Source organism: Piliocolobus tephrosceles, chromosome 1 (genome assembly GCF_002776525.5).
Source record: "Piliocolobus tephrosceles isolate RC106 chromosome 1, ASM277652v3, whole genome shotgun sequence".
Taxonomy (NCBI): domain Eukaryota; kingdom Metazoa; phylum Chordata; class Mammalia; order Primates; family Cercopithecidae; genus Piliocolobus; species Piliocolobus tephrosceles.
In genome coordinates this window covers 154,975,946-155,001,842 of record NC_045434.1, presented here as the reverse complement: position 1 = coordinate 155,001,842, position 25,897 = coordinate 154,975,946, and the positions used below count along the sequence as shown (strand labels likewise).

The 25,897-nt window shown below is 40.5% G+C and overlaps 1 protein-coding gene across 1 annotated transcript in view; it reads left to right on the top strand.

Moving 5' to 3' along the window:
• The window catches only part of IL23R (interleukin 23 receptor), an 85,711-nt gene that overhangs the window by 11,946 nt on the left and 47,868 nt on the right, over positions 1-25,897 (top strand). The window contains exons 5-6 of the mRNA XM_023209854.1: positions 16,954-17,114; positions 23,735-23,880. Of these exons, the coding sequence (XP_023065622.1) occupies positions 16,954-17,114; positions 23,735-23,880 (307 nt within the window). The remainder of the gene's footprint in view (positions 1-16,953; positions 17,115-23,734; positions 23,881-25,897) is intronic.

The window sequence follows — 25,897 nt, the reverse complement described above, 5'->3', positions numbered from 1 at the left end:
GTGACCCTAGATCGCACCATTGCACTCCAGCCTGTGCAACAAGAGGGAAACTGCATCTCAAAAAATAAAAAGTAAACTAAACTAAACTAAACTAAACTAAACTAAACTAAACTAAACTAAACTAAAATGCCTTCTGTGGTGTTTTTGAAGTACACTTTTTTTTCTGTCAGTAATTCTTAAAAATTTCACAAACAATTTTTTAAAGCATTTATTGGACCCTTACTGTTTGCCAAGCACTGGGCCAAGAGCTTTATAAATGCTGCCTAATTTAATACCTGTACAACCACGTGAAGCACTGGGATCCTACAAATGCTTGTGTCCTCCTAAAATTCGTATGTTGAAACAAACCCCCAATGCAAGAGTAATAAGAGTTGGGGCCTTTGAAGTGAGATTAGGTCATGAGGGTGAAGCCCTCATGAATGGAATTATTGCCCTTCCATAAGAGGCCTGAAAGAGAGCTTGTTTGCCCTTCTACCCTGTGAGGACACAGCCAGAAGGTGCTATCTATAAAGCAGAAAGTGAGCCCTCACCAGACACTGAATCTGCTGATGCCTTGATCTTGGACTTCCAAGCCTCCAGAACTGTAAACAATAAATTTCTGTTGTTTATAAATTACCTAGTCTAAGGTATTTGTATAGCAGCTGAAAGAGACTAAGACAGATGCATGCAATTATTTTTCCCATTGGTGTAGACAAGGGAACTGAGACTTAGTGAGGTCAGGTATGTATCCAGGACCACACAGTTGCAGAGAAGGAGAGGTGGAATTTAAACATAGGTTGCCTGACTGTCTTCTTAACTCATTTTCTGCCGAAGGCATGTGGAGGTCCAGATCGCGGGGCATCTTTAAAATATTCTGTTCAGTTCTCATCATTATGGAAGGGAACAACCTTCTTTTTTAAAAAGTAATCTTTTTATTTATTTATAGGGTGTTTGTTTTCTGTCTGTTTGTTTTGTTTTTGTTTTTTGAGTCAGGGTCTCTGTCACCTAGGCTGGAGTGCAGTGGCACAATCTTAGCTCACTGCAACCTCTGCCTCCTGGGTTCAAGCAATTCTCCCAGTCACCAAACCTGGTCTGTATTGAAGAGAATAACCTAATCTTGCTCTCTCTCTCTCCACCTGTTGGATACTCAGAATAATTTTGATTAAGTGAAACGTAAAAAGCAATACCTCTTCATTCAAGAAAGTGTATGTAGAAACTAGACAGATTTAATGAACACATTACTAGACCTGGAGTTACCAGCTGCATGCCATGGGCAAGAGGCATACACCTTTCATTCTGAACAGGAGTTAAACAGAGGCATGTTCCAGTACCAAAGAGATGATGAAAACTCTGATATCAGGGATGAGTAGAGTTGATGGATGAGATGCAATATGCTAAGTACTGTGCTCTGTACTTCATGTGCATGACATCTTCAATTCTCAACCTTGTGAGGGAACGATTGTTATTGTTCCCATCTTACAGATGGCTTGGGGAGCTCACATTACCTCTCCAAAGTCACTTGACTAAGAAGTAAAGGAGCAGGGATTTTAACGGGGATCTCTCTGGCTAAACCATTGGAGACTAAACCTCTATCCCTTGCCTATAGGGTAAAGTAGAAAAGCCATGAGAGCGAGACAAGTAGAGTCTCATTGCTAAGTCAACTTTAGGAATTTGAAGGTGAGGGCAGTATGGCAGCGACCTTTTCACTTCAAGCTCACAGAAAAACCAGGCAGTGCCAGACTGACAGAGAGCCTAGTGTCTTAAGGATATTCACTATCTCCCCGAACCTGGAAGGATCTCCTGAACTGCTGATCCTGGTTGTTTGGTTAATTCATTCTTCCTTTGTTTTTAATATAACACTTTATTAAGTATAGTTCATCTACCATACAATTCTCCTTATTTAAAGTATATCATTCCTTGAGTTTTAGCACCCATCACTACAATCAATATTGAACATTTTCATCATGCCAAAAAAATCACATCCACCCATCACTACAATCAATATTGAACATTTTCATCATGCCAAAAAAAAGCACATCCATTAGCAGTCACTTCCTAATTCCCCTCAATCTTCCCAGTCCATGGCAACCACTATCTGCTTTCTGTCTCTGTGGATTTGCCTACACTGGACACTTCATATAAAAGGAATCATATAATATGTGGTCTTTTGTGACTGGCTTCTTTCATTCAGCATAATGTTTTCAAGGTTATCTATGGTGTAACATGTATCAGTACTTTATTCCTTTCTTTTTTTTTTTTTTTTTTTTTTTGAGATGAAGTCTTACTCTGTCGCCCAGTCTGCTGGAGTGCAATGGTGCAATCTCGGCTCACTACAACCTCTGCCTCCCGGGTTCAAGTGATTCTCCTGTCTCAGCTTCCTGAGTAGCTGGGATTACAGGTGCACACCACCACTCCCGACTAATTTTTTTTGTATTTTAGTACAGACGGGATTTCACCATGTTGCCCAGACTGGTATGGAACTCCTGAGCTCAGGCAACCCTCCTGCCTTGGCCTCCCTTAAGTGCTAGGATTACAGGCGTGAGCCACCACGCCTGGCCCTTTATTCCTTTTTTAAATAATGTTCCATTATTTGGAACACATTTTATTTATTTATTCCTTGGTTGATGAACTTTTTGGTTGTTTCCACTTTTCCACTATTATGAATTACGCTTCTATTAATATTTGTGTACAAGTTTTGTATAGACATATTTTTATTTCTCTTGGGCATATATTTAGGAATAGAATTCCTGGGTCTCTTGGTAACTCTGTGTTTAATCTTTTGTTCAACTGCCATAATGTTTTCCAAAGCAGTCACACATTTTACATTCCCACTAACAGTGTATAAGGGTTCCAGTATTTCCGCATTCTTGCCAACCTTTGTTTTTATCTTGGTTATTGCTATCCTAGTGGATGTGGGCTAATTCTTTCAAGCCTGACTTACCTGCCTTCTGAGGTTCCTGATAGTAAAACTGCATTGCAAATTCCAGATAGATGAACCACAATTTGAAAAAAATATATTTGTTTGATACAATTTTAAACTTGCTAACCCCCACCTCATTTCCTATTTAGTATCATAAAAATATTTTCTGAATATTTTATAAAACTATGTATTATATATTTCTTTTAAAATCCTGTAATGCGTTCAAAATTTTATATGTTTAAATTTATTTACACGTGACGTTTGAGGAACACATTCACTTTATAAAGTAAGGAATATTTATAGTAGTTATGAGTACTAAGATTGTTCTCAGTACTCAAAAAGTCACTCTGAAAGTATTAAGAATAAGTTTACTAAAGAGAATGCTTTCAGAAATATTCATTGCAAAGAGCATGAGCTTTAGAGTTTTAGATTTAATTTCCAGTTCTGAAACTTATCAGTCAGGTGTCTTTTATGATACAAATATCAGAAAACTCAAGTGCAGGCTAGGCGCAGTGGCGCTCACTTGTAATCCTAGCACTTTGGGAGGCTGAGACAGATGGATCACTTGAGGTCAAGAGTTCAAGACCAGCCTGGCCAATATGGTGAAACCCCATCTCTACTGAAAATACAAAAATTAGCAGGGCATGGTGGCATATGCCTGTAATCCCAGCTACTCAGGAGGCTAAGGCAGGAGAATCGCTTGAATCTGGGAGGTGAAGGTTGCAGTGAGCCAAGTTCATGCCATTGCACTCCAGCCTGGGCTGCAGAGTGAGACTCCATCTCAAAACAAACAAACAAACAAACAAACAAACAAACAAACAAACACTACTCAAGTCCAGTCACTTAAATAGACATGGCCTTATTTATATCAGGTCACAATTATATGTAATAACAGGTGGCATGATAATTCAGTAATACCCCAGGAATCTAGGCTCTTTTCCTCTTTCTACTCTGCGATATTCAGCGTGTTGACCTTAATCTTCGGATGCTGTATCTCCAGGCTTCTCATCCAAGTTCCAGGCAGGAAAAGTGGTAAAGAGCAAAGGAGTTCCTCCTGTGGACTTCCACGTACACTGAGTTGGCCACAACGGTGTCACATGTCTACTCTGTCTGGATGGGAACCTGGCAGAAGGGCATTGTAAATGGAGTTTGGTACCGTCATCCAACAGTATTAGTCATAGTTGCTAGCTGTGTAATCTTAGAAAAGTTATTTAGCCTCGCTGAGCCTCAGCCTCCTGTGAAATGAGGATAATTAATACCACAAAGCTTATAAAAATGCAAATTATAGGAAGTGACTTGCATATAGGAAACGCTTACAATTAAGTACAACACAAAATGGTGTCTTAGTCTATTCAGGTGACTATAACAAAATACCTAGACTGGGTAATTTGTAAACAACAGAAATTTATTGCTCACAGTTCTGGAGGCTAGGAAGTCCCAGATCAAGTGTCAACAGATTTCAAGGGTCTGTTTCTCAAAGATGGTGACTTCTATATGTTCTCACATAGTAGAAGGGGCCAGGCAGCTCCCTTCAACCTCTTTTTTAGGGGCACTAAATTGATTCATGAAGGTAGAGCCCTCATGACTTACCCACTTTCTAAAGGCCCTACCTCTTAGTACTATTACTTTGGGGTTTAAGTTTCAACATGTAAATTTTGAGGGTACACTAATATTCAGACTATAGCAAAGGATATTATAATATTATGGCCCAAGGGAAACCTGACTGATTTGATTGAGAGAAATATTAATGTAAAGCCATAAAAATTATTATTTATAGGATATTATAGATAATTTTATTCATATATATATATATATATATATATATATATAGTTTTTTTTTTTTTGAGACGGAGTCTTGCTCTGTCGCCCGAGCTGGAGTGCAGTGGCCGGATCTCAGCTCACTGCAAGCTCTGCCTCCCAGGTTTACGCCATTCTCCTGCCTCAGCCTCCGGAGTAGCTGGGACTACAGGCGCCCACCACCTCGCCCGGCTAGTTTTTTGTATTTTTAGTAGAGACGGGGTTTCACCGTGTTAGCCAGGATGGTCTCGATCTCCTGACCTCGTGATCCGCCCGTCTCGGCCTCCCAAAGTGCTGGGGTTACAGGCTTGAGCCACCGCGTCCGGCCTTATTCATATATTTTTAAGTAATACAATAATTTTGGAAAAATCTAGAAAGAGATGTTGCATGTGCTCTAATAAGAAAGACTTATCTTTTATATGTCAATAGTACATTTATTCATTCAAACTAGAATGTAGGCTTAATGTGGACAAGGATTTTTGTTTGATTTGTTCATTGCTGTATTGATTGAACCTAGAATGGGGCCTGACACATAGTAAATGCTCAATAAATATTTGTTGAGTAATTATTCCAGTTGATAACTAGAAATAGACATTTCCTGCATCTCCCTTTCATTGTCTAGTTAAGTAATAATATAAGGTCATATATATTTTAAGAATTATTTCTCCCACCTTCTTTCTTAAAATCCAACAATAAACTATAGCCAACCTCTGATAAACCTAACCAAGTTCTGAATTGATGGAGGCCAGATTAATGGGATTTTATTACATTTTTAAAGAGGACATAAAAGATATAAAAGGTTAGCATAAAAAGAACGTTCTCCTCTGGTAAAGTCAAAGGACTAACTTCCATAAATATAGACAGGTCAGAAAAGGAAACAAATACCTATTTATCTAATGATTAATTACAAACAAACTAATGAGTTGAAAAAAATTAGAGAAGAGGGCTGGGCGCAGTGGCTCACGCCTGTAATCCCAGCACTTTGGGAGGCTGAGGTAGGTGGATCACTTGAGCTCAGGAGTTTGAGACCAGCCTGGGCAACATGGTGAAAAATATAAAAAATACAAAAATTTCTACAAAAAAAAAAAAAAAAAAAAATTAGCCAGGCTTGGTGGTGGGTGCCTGGAATCCAAACTACTTGGGAGGATGGCTTGAACCCAGGAGGCAGAGGTTGCAGTGAGCCAGTGTACTCCAGCCTGGTTGGCTTAGCCAGACCCTGTCTCAGAAAAACAGACAGAGAGAGAGAGAGAGAGAGAGGGAGGGAGGGAGGGAGAGAGAGAGGAAAAAGAAAGAAAGAAAGAAAGAAAAGAGAAAAGAAAAGAGCAAGTCAATTTCTCTAACTGCCAAAAAATCTTTCCCTCCAGGAGAAAGCTGACTTATAATGAATGTTGTGGTCGAGGTAGTATTAGGTTTAAAGGAGCTCTTCTAAATGTTCAGTTATTAGGGTATTTTCCACGTTGGCAACTAGGTAGAGATCAGCATGTGCAAGGTTTCACTTCTAACTCATGTGGTTCAGTTTTCCAGTAAAATCACATGTACAGAGAAGCTTTTTACCTGAGACCACCTACTCGTTTCTCCAGTTGCAGAAAAGCAGTGTTTCCCCTATGGCAACATAGGTGCCATCAGGGGCCTCCTCGTGTTGGGGTGAAGTTGTAAAGTAGAATTTTATCTGTTTTGCTTCATCTTCCCAGCACCTTTGTGGTGGCATCACCAGACAGAGCCTCGTAGCTGTTCACATATTTTCTTTTACCTCCTGTATTTTGCTGTTTCAAAGGGTAATGATAGGAAAAAAAATTAAAAATAACCTCTGCTAATAACCCTACTGTAGTCCCACTATCTTCAGCAATTTCATGTAAATATATTTTTTCTTTATCTTGGAAACACTGGTAATGTCTGTCTCAGTGCATTCTGCTCCATAAATATTTGTTGAATAAAAATGCATGAATGATAGCCCTGCATTCTGTCCCATTCAAGTCATCTTAGCAAATATTTATTTAGCATTTGATGGTTTCCTGGAATTGTGTTAAACTCTAGATACTAAAAAAAAAAAAAAAAAAAAAAAAAAAAAAAAAACACCATCTCTGTGCATGACAAGCTCATAAACAGTTTAGAATAACACCAATTTTGGGATTTTTCAGGCACCATGGAAGACCAATAAGGTAAATATTTTTAGATGTGGTATCATTTTAAAGTCCTTAAATTCAGCGGCCTCCTCTGCCGATTCATAAGGCCTGTTTGTTTTTGCCACATCTTCTTCTCTACATGCGTATTTTTAATAACCAGAAAGAGTTCTTAGGTGTGATTCCAAATACTATTTTTAAGGCTATGTTAGGTTTCAGTAATTCCTTTAGGACTCAAAATGCAGTTTGTATTTTAGAATCCATTTCCTCACTGATTGTGAGCCCAGAGAGCTACTTGTGGCTGGAGACAAACACAACCTTGCTGACTGATACTGTTTTATATTCATGACCACTAACCTCAGCTGGGCCAGGAGAGCCACACAGTAGTCTTACTACATTTCACTAGCCAAGTCACTGTCTTGCTAAGCCCGGTCATTACTTCATTACTTTTTCTCTCATCTCTCCTCTCCAGTATCTTCCCTTCCTCATTCTCTATTGAAGGCCTGCTTTCTACTTTCTTGAGAAAACAAAAGCAATGAGAAATACCACAGCCTCCCCCATTGACTAATGAGTTGACATCTGTACCCATATGCTTGATCTTTCCTGCTATTGCTATGGATGAATTACCATTGCCCTAAGGTCAACTCTCCTCTAGGGTACTAGATCGTATCCTGCCTGCCTACTGGAGGACACTGCTCCAAAACTTTCCTCTCTTCCTTCTGCAATGTCATTGTCTCTATCTTTTTTTTTTTTTTTTTTTTTTGAGACAGAGTCTCGCTCTGTCGCCCAGGCTGGAGTGCAGTGGCGGGACCTCAGCTTACTGCAAGCTCCGCCTCCCGGATTTACGCCATTCTCCTGCCTCAGCCTCCCGAGTAGCTGGGACTACAGGCGCCTGCCACCTCGCCTGGCTAGTTTTTTGTATTTTTCAGTAGAGACGGGGTTTCACCGTGTTAGCCAGGATGGTCTCGATCTCCTGACCTCATGATCCGCCCGTCTCGGCCTCCCAAAGTGCTGGGATTACAGGCTTGAGCCACTGTGCCCGGCCCATTGTCTCTATCTTTACTGGATCATTCCCATCAGCTTTTAAGCATGCTGTGGCCTTTGCCCTTTTGAAAAATATAACCCTCCCTTGGTCCCTGTCCTCTACCACCCAATTTCTCTGTTTCTTTTTATGAAAAAAATCAAAAGAGTTGTCTGTACTGTCTGTCTCTATCTTCCCTCTTCTCTCTTTTATCCAGTTTAGCCATGTTTTGTGTCCTTACCACTCCACTGAAACAGCTCCTATCAGAGTCACTGATGATTTCCCCATTGCCAGATTGAATGGTTTAGTCTCAGTCTTCATCTTTCTTATCAGAAACATTTACTCTCCTAGCATTTAATGTAGCTCTTCACTTCCTTCTTTCGGCTTCCAGGACAGGACTCCCTTTTGCTGCTCCTCCCACCCTCCTGGAAGCTTTATCTCAGTCTCTTTTGCTGATTCCTCTTCATTTCAGATAAATTCATAGTGACCCAGAACTCTATATTTTGTCAGCCTAAAAAAAGACACTAGGGAAAATTATCTCCAAATATGTTGCGTTTACTTGAGAATATAAATAAGGATTATAGTACAGAATGCATGACATGGCAAGGCAGCAGTGCATTTGGTGAGGGAGAGGATAAAGGGAAGCTTTTATTACCAAAAAGGGATATATGTGAGCTGTTTAGAAACAGAGTTCATTGGTTCCAGAGGCTCAAAGCCGGAGTGATTGTCAGTTAATTAGTGGAGATGTGTTACTGGGTAAGGGGTCTTCCGAGAACATCTTATCTGGATTACTGCAGTCCTAAAGAATGTCTAGTGATAAACCTTATCAAAGCAGGGGATGAATGAAAAGTTTTTAGAAAGTCCTTGGAAACAGTTCTTATCTCAGACATGTAAGCATGGGCCTCCTCTCCTTCAGGCCTTTCCTGCCCTATTTTGTCTGGGTCTGATAAAAGTGATTTCATCCTGGTATGTGCAACTTTCACACCTCAGACCTCTTATTATCTCTATCTACAGTCATTTCCTAAAGGATAGCCTTCAAATTTTTGGTGTAAAACTCCCCAATGTATACCTCTGTCTGAATATCTCCACCAAATATAGCTGCCATGTTTCTAACCTGTCATTCAAGCTATCTTGAAGTTAACATTTTCAAAACCAGACACCCAGTTTCCTCTCCCCAGACTTGCATTTCCCATTTCAGTAAATGGCAACTCTATCGTTTGCATTATTCAAGTCAAAATCAGGTATATCCTCCTGGATTCCTCTCTATTATGCCCTTCATCTAATTGATCAGCAAAATCTTTTGACTCTAACTTGTAAAATGACCTCACCACCTACACTGAAATCCAAGTTGCATCATCTCTCACTTGGGAGTATAAGAACTTTCTAACTGGTCAACTTGCTTCCTCCAGAGTCTCTTACTCATGAGTTTTCACAGTAATCCTTTTCACACGCACCTCAGGCCACGTCACCCTTCTGCTCAGAACCTCCCATTTCACTCAGAGATCAAAGCCAGAGCCCCTCCAGGACTCTTTGTGACCTTACAAGTCTTCTAAACTTTCCCCTCTTCCAAAACTCTCTGATTTCATCTTTAATTCCTTTCCTAGTAAAACCTCACTGACCTCTTTGCTGCTCTTTGAACAGGCCAAGCAATGTCCTACCTCAGGGCCTTTGCATGTTACCTAGAATGCTCTTCCTCCAGAGAGCCGCAGGGCTTCTTTATTGCCCTAATGTCACCCTCTCAGATAAGACTTCCCTCATCTCTCTGAAAACAAAACCCAAAAATCCCGCCCTTACTCTCAGAACCGCCTAACCTTTCTACCCCACTTTATTTTTCTTCTGAACATTTCTCACCATACATAGATCAGATTCTATATTTATTTGTTTCCACCAAAATGTGTGCTCCATGACAGTTGGGACTTTATTTGTTTTGTTCATTGTAGCCCCAATATCTAAAAATATACTTGGAATATAGTCAATGTTAAGTAAATATTTATTGAATGAGTGATTAAATGAGTGAAAGACACTATTTACCATTATCAAGATGAATCTGTAATGTTTATTGAAAATCTGTAAATTACAACTACATCTAGGTGCTCAGGGAACATCAGAAAAATATGCATTATACTAACTCCCTTCAACAAATCATCTGTCATGTATTAGCCCATGAAAAAAAGAAATAGAAATAAGATATTTAAAAACTTTGTAATACACAGTTCTATAAACGAGGAAAAACCAAAGTGTTTTTCTCCTTTCTACTCTCCACAGCACTTCGGACACCAGATATGGGAAGATTTTCCCCACACACCAATAATTTCTCCTGCAGACATCAGCTAGATGTCCTCTAATTTAATTCAATTCTGACTCTATCTACCTGGAGGTAGCATCAGATCCCACAGGCTAAAGGCTCAGTCCCACAAGAGTCAACCCTATCTTAAATGCCAATCACAAGCCCTGGGTCATGAACTGTGCTTTTGACCAACTGGCTAAAAATCGGGATTTCCACGATACACTCCTCAGGTTTGATTAACTTACTAGAGTGTTTCATAGAACTCAGGAAAACATTTTACTTATATTTATCAATTTATTATAAAGGATATTACAAAGGCTACAGATGAACAGCCAGATGGAAGAGATGCATGGGGCAAGGCATGTGGGCACACCACCCTGCAGGCATCCTCATGTGTTCAGATATCTGGAAGCTCCCTGAACCCAGTCCTTTTGGGTTCTTATGGAGGTTTCATTACATAAGCGTGACTTCTCATATCATTGGCCATTGGTGATCTACTCAACATTCAGCCCTTCTCTCTTCCCAGGATATGGGGGTGGTTGAAAGGGTGAGGGGGTTGGGGGAACTGAAAGTTTCAATCTTCTCATCACGTTGTTGGTTCCCCTGGCAACCAGCCCCTACCCCGAGCCTCTCCAGGAGACCCCAGCCATCAGTCATCTCATTAGCACTTTGGAGATTCCAAGGGTTTTAGGAGCTGTGTGCTGGGAACCAGACAGAGACCAAATATATATTTCTTATTATGTCACAATATCACAAGTTCTATATAAAAATAACCCTAAGGTGTAATTAGTCATTATTATCGGATTCTTCAATTAAAACAGTGCTTTGTGGTCTAGGTGCTAGCTAATATGGGGTAGACTTTAAGAGCAGAATTAAATTACTTAGTAACTATGGTTACTGTCAGTTTGAAAATACATTTCCATTTTGACTTGTGGTCTCAGTATGTGTGGTAAAAGAATTAGCCACAAACCAATGAAGAACATACAATGTGGTTTTCTCTAACTGGAAAATATTCAAAGATGTCCTACTTACTACTTACATAGAGTTGCCATTTCCTTGTTTTCACATTTGAATTCTGACTTAGCATGAGGTTAACATACCTTATAACAAGTTCTCTGTTAAGGTATTTACATTTCATCTTATTTCAGAAAGAATGTAAAGTAACTATGTAAACATCTTGATTTAATGGCATAATTTAACTTAAGATACAGTGATACAAGAGAAATTTCACTGATAAGAAATATAGCCATTTTAAAAGTTTCATTTGTATTCTTTAGAATGTGTCAAAGTCACATATCATAAATATCTTTTTTTAAAAAAAAAAAAGATGGAGACATAGTCTCTGTCATCCAGACTGGGGTGCAGTGATGCAATGTCGGCCCACTACAGCCTCCATCTCCTGGGCTCAAGCAATCCTCAGCCTCCTGAGTAGCTGGGACGACGGGTGCCTGCCACCGTGCCTGGCTAATTTTTGTATTTTCAGTAGAGACAGGGTTTCACCACATTGGCCAGGCTGGTCTCAAACTCCTGACCTCAAGTGATCTGCCCGCCTCGGCCCCCCAAAGTGCTGGGATTACAGGTGTACTGAGCCACCATGCCTGGCCTCAGCCAGTGTCTCTTAATTCAGAATAATTGTTGTTTAATGAGTTCTTTATTATGTGGGAAGCCATCTACTCTGTTTCTTATTTCATTTACTCATGATAGCAACAACGTTACTCCTATACTGAGGATGAGTAACCTGAACTGTATAGACCTTCAGTAACTTGCCCCAAGTCTTACAGCTTATCAAGGGGCAGAGCTGGGATTTGAAGGTAGGTCTGTCTCTAAAACCCAACCCCTGTGATTTTAGTCACCATGACATATCCTTCTAGTCCTCTCATGGTGTTCATAGTGATCTCACGCTGGTATGAGGAAAGGGACAACACAGAAAAAATACACTGGAACTGAAAAACCTGAGCTGAACAAGAGGAGTTGCTCCTCAGCCCTCCAATGACTATCAGCCTTAGAGAGATTCCTTGACCACTTGCTGAGGTTGTCTTGTTCTGGTAGTAGCAATAAGTTTATATAAATTATATAAAATACAGAATTTCTATAGTACTTAGACATGTGCTTACTACTTGGTATTAATAGCATAAGGCTGGTTCCTTTTTTCTGTGTCTCAGCAAGTGTGTTTCTTGGATTCCAAAAGATGTAAGTGGCTGGCAGGTTTAATCCTGGTGGGATATTTTGGGGCTAGAAAAATGTAGGAGTTGCCGAAAAGATGTATGGTAGTAACAGGACTTGGTGGAGTCCCAGAGAGGGACAGTGATTTTTAAGCTCTATCGTCTCCACAAATCCAGTCAAGGCTGTCTCCTGAGAGAGAGGACTGTTGATGGTATTATATTTTAAAAAATCAGGTTAGAGTCTGCCTCAATGGCACAGACACTATAATTGGAGCAGGACAAAGAAGATGGCATGACTCCTGATCAACGACGGCATGCAAATTTGTGAAGTGTTTCCATCTGATGAAAATAAGAATGTATATGGCTGAGCACAGTGGCTCATGCTTGTAATCCTCATGTGGGAGGATCCCTTGAGGCCAAGAGTTCGAGACCAGCCTGGGCAACATAGCGAGGCTGCATCTCTTTAAAAAAAATTTTTTTTAAATAAAAAAATTCTCTGGGCCTGGTGGCATATGCCTGCAATCCCAGCTACTCAGGAGGCTGAGGTGGGAGGATCACTTGAGCCCAGGAAGTCAAGGCTGCAGTGAGCTATGACTGTGCCACTGCACTCAAACCTGGGTGACAGAGTGAGACCCTGTCTCTAAAACATAGAATAAAACAAGAATGTAGGCTACTTGGCTTTCCAGCATTGTTCAGATTTCAAGGTTATTTTCCTTCTAAAGTAGTATATCTATATGAAGTTAAGTTTCACGATGTAATGCAATTAACTTAGGAGTCTGAAAGTAATATACCACACAGGTAATAAAGACCTAGAGCATTGCCATAGCTATCAAAACAGGGAAAAAAGATAAAGTAAGAAAATAATATTTTAATGCTTAAAAAATGCTTAACCTTCTTTAGTAATTGGTTGGCTCTTAAAGGTGACGAAGAGAAAGTTGTTAAAAATGGCAAATTGAGAAAGGAGGACAGCATGCCTTTGACAACAATGAAGATCCTGGCAAGAAGTGCTGATTTGCATGGAAAGATAATTTAGTTGTCAATTTTCTATAGTTCTGTTTCCAGTCAGACATCCAAGTGAAGCTCCCAGTGAGGGCACAGGTATGTGGGAGACACACATGTGAAATAGCAGTTGAAGCCAGGAAGAGAGTGAGCCCAGAAACAAGGGGTCAGGGAAAAGGCAAGCGCCAGGACTGACCTTCAATGTGGGTGGACTCAGAGAGTAGGGAGAGAAACCCAGATGGAAGACTGGAGGGGGACATGTCACTAAGCAGGTGTGAGAGAGGGAGGCCCTCTAACCCAGAAAACAGGCTTTGGGTAGCAAGGGAAGTAAGAATTACAACCAATCAAGAGGGATAAATGCTTAAATGAGGATTCAGAGGACTTCACCTTGCAAAGGACACCATTTTAAAAGAGCTGTTTCAAGGAAGAGTAAAGGCAAACATCACAATAAAAGGACTAAAGACCAAATGGGAATAAGTTGAATACAGTTACCAAGGAGGTAGAAAATCTGAGAAACTTAAGAACATGAAATAATGGAGTAGGTAGTTCAAAGGGCTCAAGAAATGGGAACTGAGGAAAGTCCAGTGAAAATAATTCCATGTCACAAATGAATCTGATTACAGATTACGTTGTGTTTTGGAGTCTGAGGGGGGCCTATTTATCTCTGCAGAAGAATGAGTGAACGAGGAGTGGGACAAGAGGTTAGGAGATTTGAGGACACTCCTGTGTTAGTCCATTCTTGACTTGCTATAAAGAAATATCTAGACCAGGTGTGGTGGCTCACACCTGTAATCCCTGAACTTTGGGAGGCCAAGGCAAGAGGATCACTTGAGCTCAGAGCTCGAGACCAGCCTGAGCAATGTGGCAAAACTCTGTCTCTACAAAAAATTAGCTGAGAGTGGTGGTGCATGCCTGTAGTCCCAGCTACTCAAGAGGCTGAGGTGGGAGGATCTCCTGAGCCTGAGAGGTTAAGGCTGCATTGAGCTGTGGCCACACCATTGCACTCCAGCCTGTGTGACCAAGAAAGAAAGAGCGAGAGCGAGAGAGAGAGAGAGAGAAAGAAAGAAAGAAAGAGGGAGGGAGGGAGGGAGGGAGGGAGGGAGGAAGGAAGGAAGGAAGGAAGGAAGGAAGGAAAGGACAGAAGGAAGAAAGGGAGGGAAGAGAAAAGGGAAGGGAAGGGAAGGGAAGGGAAAGGAAGGGGAGAAAAATACCTGAGGCTTGGTAATTTATGAAGAAAAGAGTTTTATTTCAGCTCACGGTTCTGCAGACTGTACAGGAAGATGGTGAACAAGACAGGGGGAGCGGGGAAGTGCCACACTCTCTAAAATAACCAGATCTGCCTGAACTCAGAGCGAGAACTCACTCATTACTGCCAGGAGGGCAGCAAGCCATTCATGAAGGGTCTGCTCCCTAGGCCTCACCTCCAATACTGGTGATTACATTTCAACATGAGATTTGGAGAGGATAAGGGTGGAAACAATATCAAATCTCTTTGCAGAAATCAGAGGAGCAAAGAAACATTCCCCAGCACTCCTTTCACCACTGCCTCCAACTCTCGTCCACTGAAAACATCGTGTGATTATTTGGGGGATAATTTAATAATTTAGAGATTTAAAAACAGAGGCTCAAAGTTTCTGTCCACCACCAATGAATACAATTTGAAATTTTGGCATTAACATATATCATTTGGAATTCTACCATATTGGGCTTCTTGGAGATTCTCATTCAATTATAAAAACTTAGATAAATATGCTTGGAAATGATACTTAATAGCCCTCTCTATTCCCCTGTTCTAAACTAGATCTTTCTTCTTTATCTTTTCCATCCTCTTCCACAGTGCATGACTCCCTTTCCCCTCATCAAACCTGTCATTAGGTCCAGTCAGTTCTACACTCAAAATCCTTCATGGGCTGGGCGAGGTGGCTTATGCCTGTAATCCCAGCACTTTGGGAGGCCAAGGCGGGGAGATTGCTTGAGATCAGGAGTTGGAGACTAGCCTGGGTATCACGGGAAAACCCCATCTGTACACAAAATACAAAACTTAATTGGGCATGGTAGTACATGCCTGTGGTCCCGGCTACTCAGGAGGCTGGGGTGGGAGGATCGCTTGAGCCCAGGAGGTCAAGGTTGCAGTGAGCCAAGATGGCCCCACTGCACTCCAGCCTGGGTGACAGAGCCAGACCCTGTCTCAAAATCCTTCATATCCACCCCCACTGGCTTCTGCCTACTTCAGACTAATAATCCAATTCTGGATTGTTCTATAGCCTTTTGATTTTTCTACTACCACCATTTTCGTTTCCCATCAATCCTCTGTAAAGGTGCCAGACAGCCCCAGAGACCCTCAAAATGGTGTGAATCTCACTGTATGCACTCTCTTTCTATCACTTACATGATATGTTCTGATCCATCAGTAGCTCATGGAAGGTCTTCTGACAGGCCTGTTCCACTACAAGTGTCTTCTCGCATTTTCAGGATCCAGGCTATTGCACTTGTTGAACCTTCTCAGAAATATCATGTAGTTTCATGTATTTGTTTCAGAACATGCTGGTTGTCTCTGTCCAGGAGGTTGGCCTTCCCCTACCCTATCACGATCTCTCACCCCATCCTGACTCCTCCCCACCACTCCATCCTCACCCTATATCTTGATAGAAATGTCTGACTTCACAGTCCTTGCACTGAACCAAAATGCAGTACTCCTTTCCAAAGGTAGCTATTCTGGCTATTCCAAGCTATGTCTAGTGCTGACTTCACTAATAGGCACAATAGGCACAGTGGCTAGGGCCCACAATAATTTTAGGAGTCCATGAAAATGTTTAATTTTACTTAAAGTCAGAAGAGAAAAATAACTGTTACATTCATGTATATGTATGCATATGTATACATCTATGTATATGTGTGTATATTTATGTGTATTTTATATATTTATAGAATATATATACGTTCTTTTTTTTTTTTTTAATGGAGGAAAGGGTCCATGAAGGCAGACGTGTTCAGGGTCCACTGAAGTCATACTGTGGCCCTTGTCAGATTTGAATTTACTTTTTAAAATTCTGAAAATAAAATCAGTTTTGAAATATTTTTCAGTAAAGGGTTGCATGTTTGAAAGCAGACTTAAAAAGGTAGCATTTTTATCCAGGCACAGTGGCTCATGCCTGTAATCCTAGCACTTTGGAAGGCCAAGATGCATGGATTGCTTGAGCCCAGGAGTTTGAGACCAGCCTGAGCAACATAGCAAGACCCTGTCTCTATTGTTTAGAAAATTAAATTTTAATTTTTTTAAAAAAAGGTAACATTTTAAAATTCTGGAATAATTAATTCAAACTTTTTTTTTTTTTTTTTTTTTTTGAGACAGAGTCTCACTCTATCTCCTAGGCTCGAGTGCAATGGCGTGACCTTGGCTCACTGTAGCCTCCACCTCCCGGGTTCCAGTGATTCTCCTGCCTCAGCCTCTCAAGCAACTGGGATTACAGACACATGCCACCGATTTTTGTATTTTTTTTAGTAGAGACAGGGTTTCATCATGTTGGCCAGGCTAGTCTCGAACTCCTAACTTCAGGTGATCCACCTGTCTTGGCCTCCCAAAGTGCTAGGATTACAGGTGTGAGCCACCATGCTGAGCCAATTAATTCAAACTAAATACGATTTATGATTATCTTTTTTTGTTTAAGTTTAGAGACAGAAGAAGAGCAACAGTATCTCACCTCAAGCTATATTAACATCTCCACTGATTCATTACAAGGTGGCAAGAAGTATTTGGTTTGGGTCCAAGCAGAAAACGCACTAGGCATGGAAGAGTCAAAACAACTGCAAATTCACCTGGATGATATAGGTAAAGAATAAGAAATTCTGTGATGTCTTTAATAATAACCAGTTTGCGGTGATCTAGTCAAATGAGGTCTAGATCTGAAAAAAGTTCCCCTAAAGTTCCTGCAGAGCATGATAAAGGAAACAGAAATTACCCATAATTCTACCTGCCCAAGACAACTTAGAGATGAGTAGTGCTGCTGCCATTTTATCGTATATCCTTCCAGTTTTATTTCTAAATTGCTTTATGTGGCCGGTCCCGGTGGCTCACGCCTGTAATCCCAGCATTTTGGGAGGTCGAGGTGATTACTTGAGGTCAGGAGTTTGAGACCAGCCTGGTCAACATGGTGAAACCCTGTCTCGACTAAAAATACAAAAAAAAAGGAAAAAAATATAGCAGGGCATGGTGGCAGGCACCTATAGTCCCAGCTACTCAGGAGGCTGAGGCAGGAGAATTTCTTGAACCTGGGAGGCAGAGGTTGCAGTGAGCCAAGATTGTGCCACTGTATTCCAGCCTGGGTGACAGAGCAAAACTCCATCTAAAAAAAAAAAAAAAAAAAAAAAGGTGTATGTGTTTTTACAAATATTTATTGGAAACTTCTTGTTTCTAAGCATTGTTCTAAAGGCTAGAGTGAATAAGATAGACAAGGTACCGGCCCTGAAATAACTTACCATCTACTAGGGAAGGCAAAAAAAACCAAAAAACAAAAACAAAAACAAAAAACAAACAAAACAACCCCACAATTATCATGATAAAGTTTGTTGAGTCTTATGTTGTGAAAATACAGCATGCTAAAGTCATACTCTATACACTACTTGGGGACTTATGTAAGGTTTTGTTTGTTTGTTTTTATTTTGAAAAGTTTTACAAAATACATAGAAAATTGCAGAGAATTATGTAGACCTCTCTGTTCATCAGCCAGATTTAACAAACATTAATAGTTTTTGTTTCAGATATTTTTATACCCTACCTTTTTATACTTATATATTAGTAATAAACAATTTCTATTAATTTAATCTGTAGTTTTATTTTTAATGTTGTCTGAATATATAGCAGTTTAATCCCTATTGTTGGAGATTAACACTGTTTTCAGTTTTGAACCATGTAAACTATATTGCCATGAACAACTTTGTGGCTAAATTTTAGCATAGTTTTTTATCGTTTCCTTAAGATAAATTCCAAAAAGTAATTACCCTTGAGCCTTTTACAACTACATCCAAGTCCTAAAACCACAATTCAGCCAAATGACACCAAGTCTGAATCATCCTCTCTTTGGAGATCCCAGTAACAATGATTCCTGTTGTTATAATTAAAGATTATTTCAATAAGCTAACATTTATTGAGCAGTTTCTTATATATTAACTACTTTTTCTTTTTTTGAGGCAGAGTCTCACTCTGTCATACAGGCTGGAGTGCAGTTGCATGATCTCGGCTCACTGCAGCCTCTGCCTCCTGGCTTCAAGCAATTCTCATGCCTCAGCCTCCCTAGTAACTAGGACTACAGGTGTGTGCCACCACGGCTGGCTGATTTTTGTATTTTTAGTAGAAATGGGGTTTTGCTATGTTGGTCAGGCTGGTCTCAGACTCCTGAGTTCAGACAATCAACCCACCTCAGCCTCCCAAAGTGCTAGGATTACAGGCGTGAACCACTGCGCCCAGCCAGCTAACAGCTTTTCACATACATTATTTAATCCTCATCTCAACCCTATTTTATATGAGATTATAATTTATATATTAGAAAACTGAGGTTTGATGGCATTAAAAAAAGTTGAGATCACAGAGGTAGGGAACATTTAATTCCAATATTTTTTACTCTGATCCTCAGTCTTTATGAGAAAAATAAAAGCACATTGCACTGTATCTGACAACTTTTCTGCTGATTAATGTTCTGGGGATATGAAGCCTTCACTATGGGTACCCTTCTGGGATCACTGAAGTCTTCTATTACAACTAATGATCTCTACTTTTCAACTAACCTCAACTATCTCAACTAATGGTATTGCTGTAAAAATCTATTCTTATGCTCTGAATATATACACACACACACACATATATATGCACATATACACACATATGCATATATGTATATGTATACATACATGCATGTATATATGTATACATACATGTGTATACATACATGTATACATATACACATATACATACGTATACATATATGCATATATGTATATATGTGCATATATACATATATGTATATATGTGCATATATACACACACACACACACTTTTTTTTATAGAGAGAGAGAGGTCTCACTCTGTCATCCAGGGTGGAATGCAGTGACAAGATCACAGCCCACTGCAACCTTGCCTGGGTTCAGGCAATCCTCCTGCTTTAGCCTCTCAAGTAGCTGGGATGACAGGCCACATGCCACAGTGCCTGGCTAATTTTTTTAAATCTCTTTTAGAGACAGAGTCTCATTTCGTTTCCCAGGCTTGTCTCGAACTCTTTGGCTCAAGTGATCCTCCTGCCTTGGCGTCACAAAATGCTGGGATTTCAGGCATGAGCCACCATGCCCAGCCTGAATTAGATTTGAAAACACACTCTGTTGAATATGATGATGGACAATTACTTCGTTTTATTGTCTATGCTCCATACATTTTTGTAAATTTACATTTTCAGGTAGAATGCAGTAATATATCCTTTTCTTATAATAGATGCCCCTCAATGAATTAATGACGTTTAAAGGCTATCATGACTAGTATCATTTTAGCAGTGCAATTTTTAGGAACTGAATTATAATAATAATATTGTTATTATTATTATCATTACAATCTTATGATCTTAATATCATTGCATCCATTTATTTAGTACCTCCTGTGTTCCAGACACCTCTCATGCACATCACATTTCATTCTGGAAACAGCCATACATAAGTACCACTGTCCCCGTTTTACAGATGAAGAAAGTGATAAGATAATTTGTGCAAAGTCACTTAGCTAGTAATGAGGAGAGCCAGATTTCATCCCAGACATGCTGACTTGCCATAGTTTACCACCACTCCACCTCCCACAAAGGAAAAAATCTCATCTGGCCTCTAGTTCCAGACTGACTTCTCACAATGGGAACTAGGAGTTTGTAGTTGTTCCTTTTCCTTCTTCTCCTTCTTTCTCTTTCCCTCCTCCTCTTCCTCCACCTCCTCCACCTCCTCCTCCTCCTCCACCTCTTCCTCCCCTTTGGTCTCTATTTCTTTCCTTGCCTTTTCATTATCCCGAAATGTACTCAGAAACTCAGGTTGAAAAATACAGATTAATTGTATAGGAGGCCCCAGCCAACAAAACCACCAGATTATTAACAGATGAGCCGTCTTCATGGGTAACACTTTAAGAATGAGACATTTCATATTAGATAAATGAACTGTTCTATGCCACTGAGAACAGAAGACTGTCCTGGGAACAATTTCCACATGGCAGCTATGGGCTGGGCTTTCATTACATTAGGGAAGTTATGCTGAATGGCAGGGCAGAGTTAGTAGCACAGTAACACTTGCCAGAGAAGCATATGAGAGGAATGCTTTTAACTTCCCTTGTAGGGAAATAAATTCGAGTACAGAAAGTGTTGTGCTTTCTACCTGCCATTTTGAATATTAATTCTCCCCATTATACAAATATGGATAAATGTGTTGGAAATATGCTAAAAGGCTAAAATCTCGCTTTTATTTCAATACCAGTCGAATTTTAAAATATGACATCGATAATGAAATTGATACTTTTTTGTTTTTGTTTTGAGACGGAGTCTCGCTCCTGTCGCCCAGGCTGGAGTGCAGTGGCCGGATCTCAGCTCACTGCAAGCTCCACCTCCCGGGTTCACGCCATCCTCCTGCCTCAGCCTCCAAGTAGCTGGGACTACAGGCACCCGCCACTACGCCCGGCTAATTTTTTGTATTTTTTAGTAGAGACGGGGTTTCACCATGTTAGCCAGGATGATCTTCATCTCTTGACGTCGTGATCCACCCTCCTTGGCCTCCTGATACGTTTTAAAAATGTAAGATCTGGTGGAAATATGTGAAACCTAATCAGTAAGAATAAAAATTCAACATTTAAGTCTTGTGTAACAAACTAAATATTCAAGTATGTATTATATAATAAATGCCAGTTTGCAAAAATATGAACTCATTCAAACCTAAAGACTTAAATCTGGATTGCACTACCCTGCTTTATGGCTATGATTCTTACTGCGCTATCTGCATTCCTCATAAGACTAAACAGATTTTTGCTTTCTCCTCAGAATAATTCTTTTGCCAAAAGAGTCCTAGAATGCTTGTGCTGCTGTAACAGTGGCCAAGCCAAACTCAGAGGCGGGAGACAGGTCGGAGGTGGGTGACAGGAGGAGGTGGGTGACAGGACAAGGTGGGAAATTTATGGCCTTGAGGGTGCTTACATAGTCCTAAGCAATTTCAGAGCCCCAGGGATCCACGCCCTTGACTCTAGAATCTCTGAACACTGATTTTTTTTTTTTTCAGGGTGGGTGTTAGGCAGAGTCTTGCTCTGTCACTCAGCCTGGAGTACAGTGGCATGATCTCAGCTCACTGCAACCTCTGCTTCTTGGATTCAAGTGATTCTTGTGCTTCAGCCTCCCAAGTAGCTGGGATTACAGGCGTCTGCCACCACACCCGGCTAAGTTTTGTATTTTTAGTAGAGACAAGGGTTTCGCTATGTTGGCCAGGCTGATCTTGAACTCCTGACCTCAAATGATCTGCCCACCTCGGCCTCCCCAAAGTGTTGGGATTACAGGCGTGAGACACTGCATCCAGCCTGAATACTGATTCGTATTACAAGAGGCTTGCACTAGTAAAAGGAAATCAGCTATGGAATTCAGATGATAAAAGTTGAGTACAGTAAGCTTGTTAACTAAATTAAAGCTGCTGCTACTTCTACACCAGGTTTAGCCCCAAAATTTTATTATAGGACTGTGCTACTAGACAGCGAATCCTTAATTTTTATTTTTCTCTGTAAATCATCTACCTTTGCACATAATTTTAGATAATGATAGTATAATAGTCATTGTAGTAAAGCAATAATTTTCTTAAAGCTTTATAAACTTAGAATAAATGAAAACAAACTAATTCATAGAGAATATTAACCTGTAATAGTGGTTTCTAAAAACATGCCTACAGGCCCTTGAGTTCTTTGTTAAATAATACATCTAGCAAAGTCATAGGTTTTCATTGTTCCTTAGGGGAAAAATGGAAAGTGTTAATGATTCTATTCTGTTCAGACAGAACAAACTTAGAGCTATTTACACAATTTAGAAACATAGAGATTCCAACTATATACCTCCTACTCTAACAAAACAACTAGTAAAATAATCAATCAGAATTTCAGTTCCCCCTTTGAAGGTTATTATTATAGAACATGCCAACAATTTATAAAACCTTAGAGTCTTATGAGACCTGCTTTCTTCAAGTCAAAGTTTCAAGGAAGGGCAGATTTATTGTAATGGAGAACAAAACAAGTTAGCAATAGATACAAATATTCATATGTTTCCCTAATACACAAGAGAAGGAGAAAATTATTGTGGTAAAACATCTCAACTGAACATCTTTTTTTCTTTCTTCTTTCTTTCTTCCTTTTTTCTTTTCTTTCTTTCTTTCTTCCTTCCTTTCTTCTTTCTTTTTTTCCTTCCTTCGTTCCTTCTTTCTTTTTCTTTCCCTCCCTCCCTACCTTCCTTCCTTCCTTCCTTCCTCTCTCCTTCCCTCCCTCTCTCTCTTTCTGTTTTTCTCTCTCTCTCTCTTTCTCTCTTTCTTTTCTTCTTTTTTGACAGAGTCTCGCTCTGTCACCCAGGCTGGAGTGCAGTGGCATGATCTCAGCTCACTGTAACCTCTGCCTCCTGGGTTCAAGTGATCCTCCTGCCTCAGCCTCCTGAGTAGCTGGGATTGGCACGCACCATCACGCCTGGCTAATTTTTTCTATTTTTAGTAGAGACAGCATTTTGCCATGATGGCCAGGCTGGGTCTCAAACTCCTGACCTTAAGTGATCTGCCCGCCTTGGCCTCCCAAAATGCTGGAATTACAGACATGAGCCACCATGCCCAGCCTTTCTTTCTTTCTTTTTTTTAAGACAAGCTCTCATTCTGTTGTCCAGGGTGGAGTACAGTTGCACCATCATGGCTCACTGCAACCTTGAACTCCTGGGCTCAAGTGATCCTCCCATCTCAGCCTCCTGAGCAGTTGGAATTTAGGCACACATCACCACACCTGGCTCAATTTAACATCTTATCAAATCTGATCATCTGAACTAAATTTGGGTGCATATCATCTCTTCGTCAACAGATGCAGGGAAGAGGAGATAGCTTCCTTTATCTCATTTTTATACTCTTTTGTTAACAAGGCTAGGCTCTGGAATTTTATTAGTTAGGATTATAAGGGAGTGGAAGGTCAGGGAAAGACAGGACTATTAGAGTTCAGTTTTTTAAAATAGGGAATGGGTTGAATAGAATTTTCCTTAACAGTAGTTTTTTTCTACATTACAAATTAGTGAATAAGAAAATGTTCATTAATTGTTCATTAGATCATGAATTTTATATTATGTTTTTTACTTTGAACTTTCACATGTCTAGATATTGATGAAAAGATGACAGTTTCTCTCTAGGCAAGTTTTAAACAGCCACGTATTTTTTTTTTTCTAGTGGTACCTTCTGCATCCATCATTTCCAGGGCTGAGACTATAAATGCTACAGTGCCCAAGACCATAATTTATTGGGACAGTCAAACAACAATTGAAAAGGTTTCCTGTGAAATGAGATACAAGACTACAACAAACCAAACTTGGAATGTAAGCTCAACTTTCATTATTCTTTAGCATGTGAATGAATGATTTAAAACCAACCATCAGTGACTACAGTGGACTTATTATGTCTCTTTTACATGTTTTTAATCTGATTGTTTGCATGATATTGAAGCCACTTTAGTTTTTGTTTTATAAAATAATTTCAACTTTTATTTTAGATTCAGGGGCACATGTGCAGGGTTGTTACCTGGATATATTGCATGACACTGAGGTTTGGGGTATGAGTCCTGTCACCCAGGTGCTGAGCACAGTTACCAATAATTACTTTTTCAACCCTTGCCCTCCTACCTTCCTCTGCACTCTAGTAGTCCCCAGTGTCTATTGTTGCCATCTTTATGTCCATGAGTACCTGATATGGTTTGGCTGTGCCCCACCAAATCTCAACTTGAATTGTGTCTCCCAGAATTCCCACGTGTTGTGGGAGGGACCCGGGGGAGGTAATGGAATCATGGAGGCCAGTCTTTCCCATGCTATTCTCATGATAGTGAATAAGTCTCACAAGATCTGATGGGTTTATCAGGGTTTCCGCTTTTGCTTCTGCCTCATTTTCTCTTGCCACCACTATGTAAGAAGAGCCTTTTGCCTCCCACCATGATTCTGAGGCCTTCTCAGCCATGTGGAACTGTAAGTCCAATTAAACCTCTTTTTCTTCCCAGTCTTGGGTATATCTTTATCATTAGCATGAAAATGGATTAATACAGTATACTGGTACCAGTAGAGTGGGGCATTGCTTAAAAGATACCCGAAAATGTGGAAGCAACTTTGGAACTGGGTAATAGCCAGAGACTGGAACAGTTTGGAGGGCTCAGAAGAAGAAAGGAAAATGTGGGAAATTTGGAACTTCCTAGAGACTTGTTGAATGGCTTTGCCCAAAATGCTGATAGCGATATGGATAATAAAATCTAGGCTGAGGTGGTCTCAGATGGAGATGAGGAACTTGTTAGGAACTAGAGGAAAGGTGACTCTTGTTATGTTTTAGCAAAGGGACTGGCAGCATTTTGCCCCTGCCCTAGAGATTTGTGGAACTTTGAACTCGAAAGAGATGATTTAGGGTATCCAGTAAAAGAAATTTCTAAGCAGCAAAACATTCAAGAGGTAATTTGGATGCTGTTAAAGGCATTCAGTTTTAAAAGTGAAACAGAACATAAAAGTTCAGAAAATTTGCAGCCTGACTATGCAATAGAGAAGAAAAACCCATTTTCTGGGGAGAAATTCAAGCCAGCTGCAGAAGTTTGCATAAGTAGCGAGGAGCCTAATGTTAATCCCCAAGACCATGGGGAAAATGTCTCCAGACCATATCAGAGACCTTCACAGCAGCCCCTCCCATCACGGGCTTGGAGGTCCAGGAGGAAAAAGTGGTTTCATGTGCTGGGCCCAGGGTCATTGTGCTGTGTGCAGCTTAGGGACTTGGTGCCCTGTGTCCCAGCTGCTCCAATCATGGCTGAAAGGGGCCAACATCCAGCTTGGGCTGTGGCTTCAGAATGTGGAACCCCCAGGCTTTGGCGCTTCTACATGGTGTTGAATCTGCGGATGCACAGAAGGCAAGAATTGAGGTTCGGGAACTTCCACCTAGATTTCAGAAGATGTTTGGAAACACCTGGATGCTCAGGCAAAAGTTTGCTACAGGGACAGGGCCCTCATGGAGAACCTCTGGTAGGGCAGTGCAGAAGCGAAATGTGGGATCTGAGCCTCCACACAGAGTCCCTAGTGGGGCACTGCCTAGCGGAGCTGTGAGAAGAGGGCCACCATCCTCCAGACTCCAGAATGGTAGATCCACCAACAGCTTGAACCGTGCACCTGGAAAAGCTGCAGACACTCAATGCCAGCCCATAAAAGCAACTGGGAGGGAGACTGTACCCTGCAAAGTCACAGGGCTGGAGCTGCCCAAGACCATGGGAACCCACCTCTTTTATCAGCATAACCTGGATAAGAGACATGGAATAAAAGAAGATCATTTGGGAGCTTTAAAGTTGCCCTGCTGGATTTCAGAATTGCATGGGCC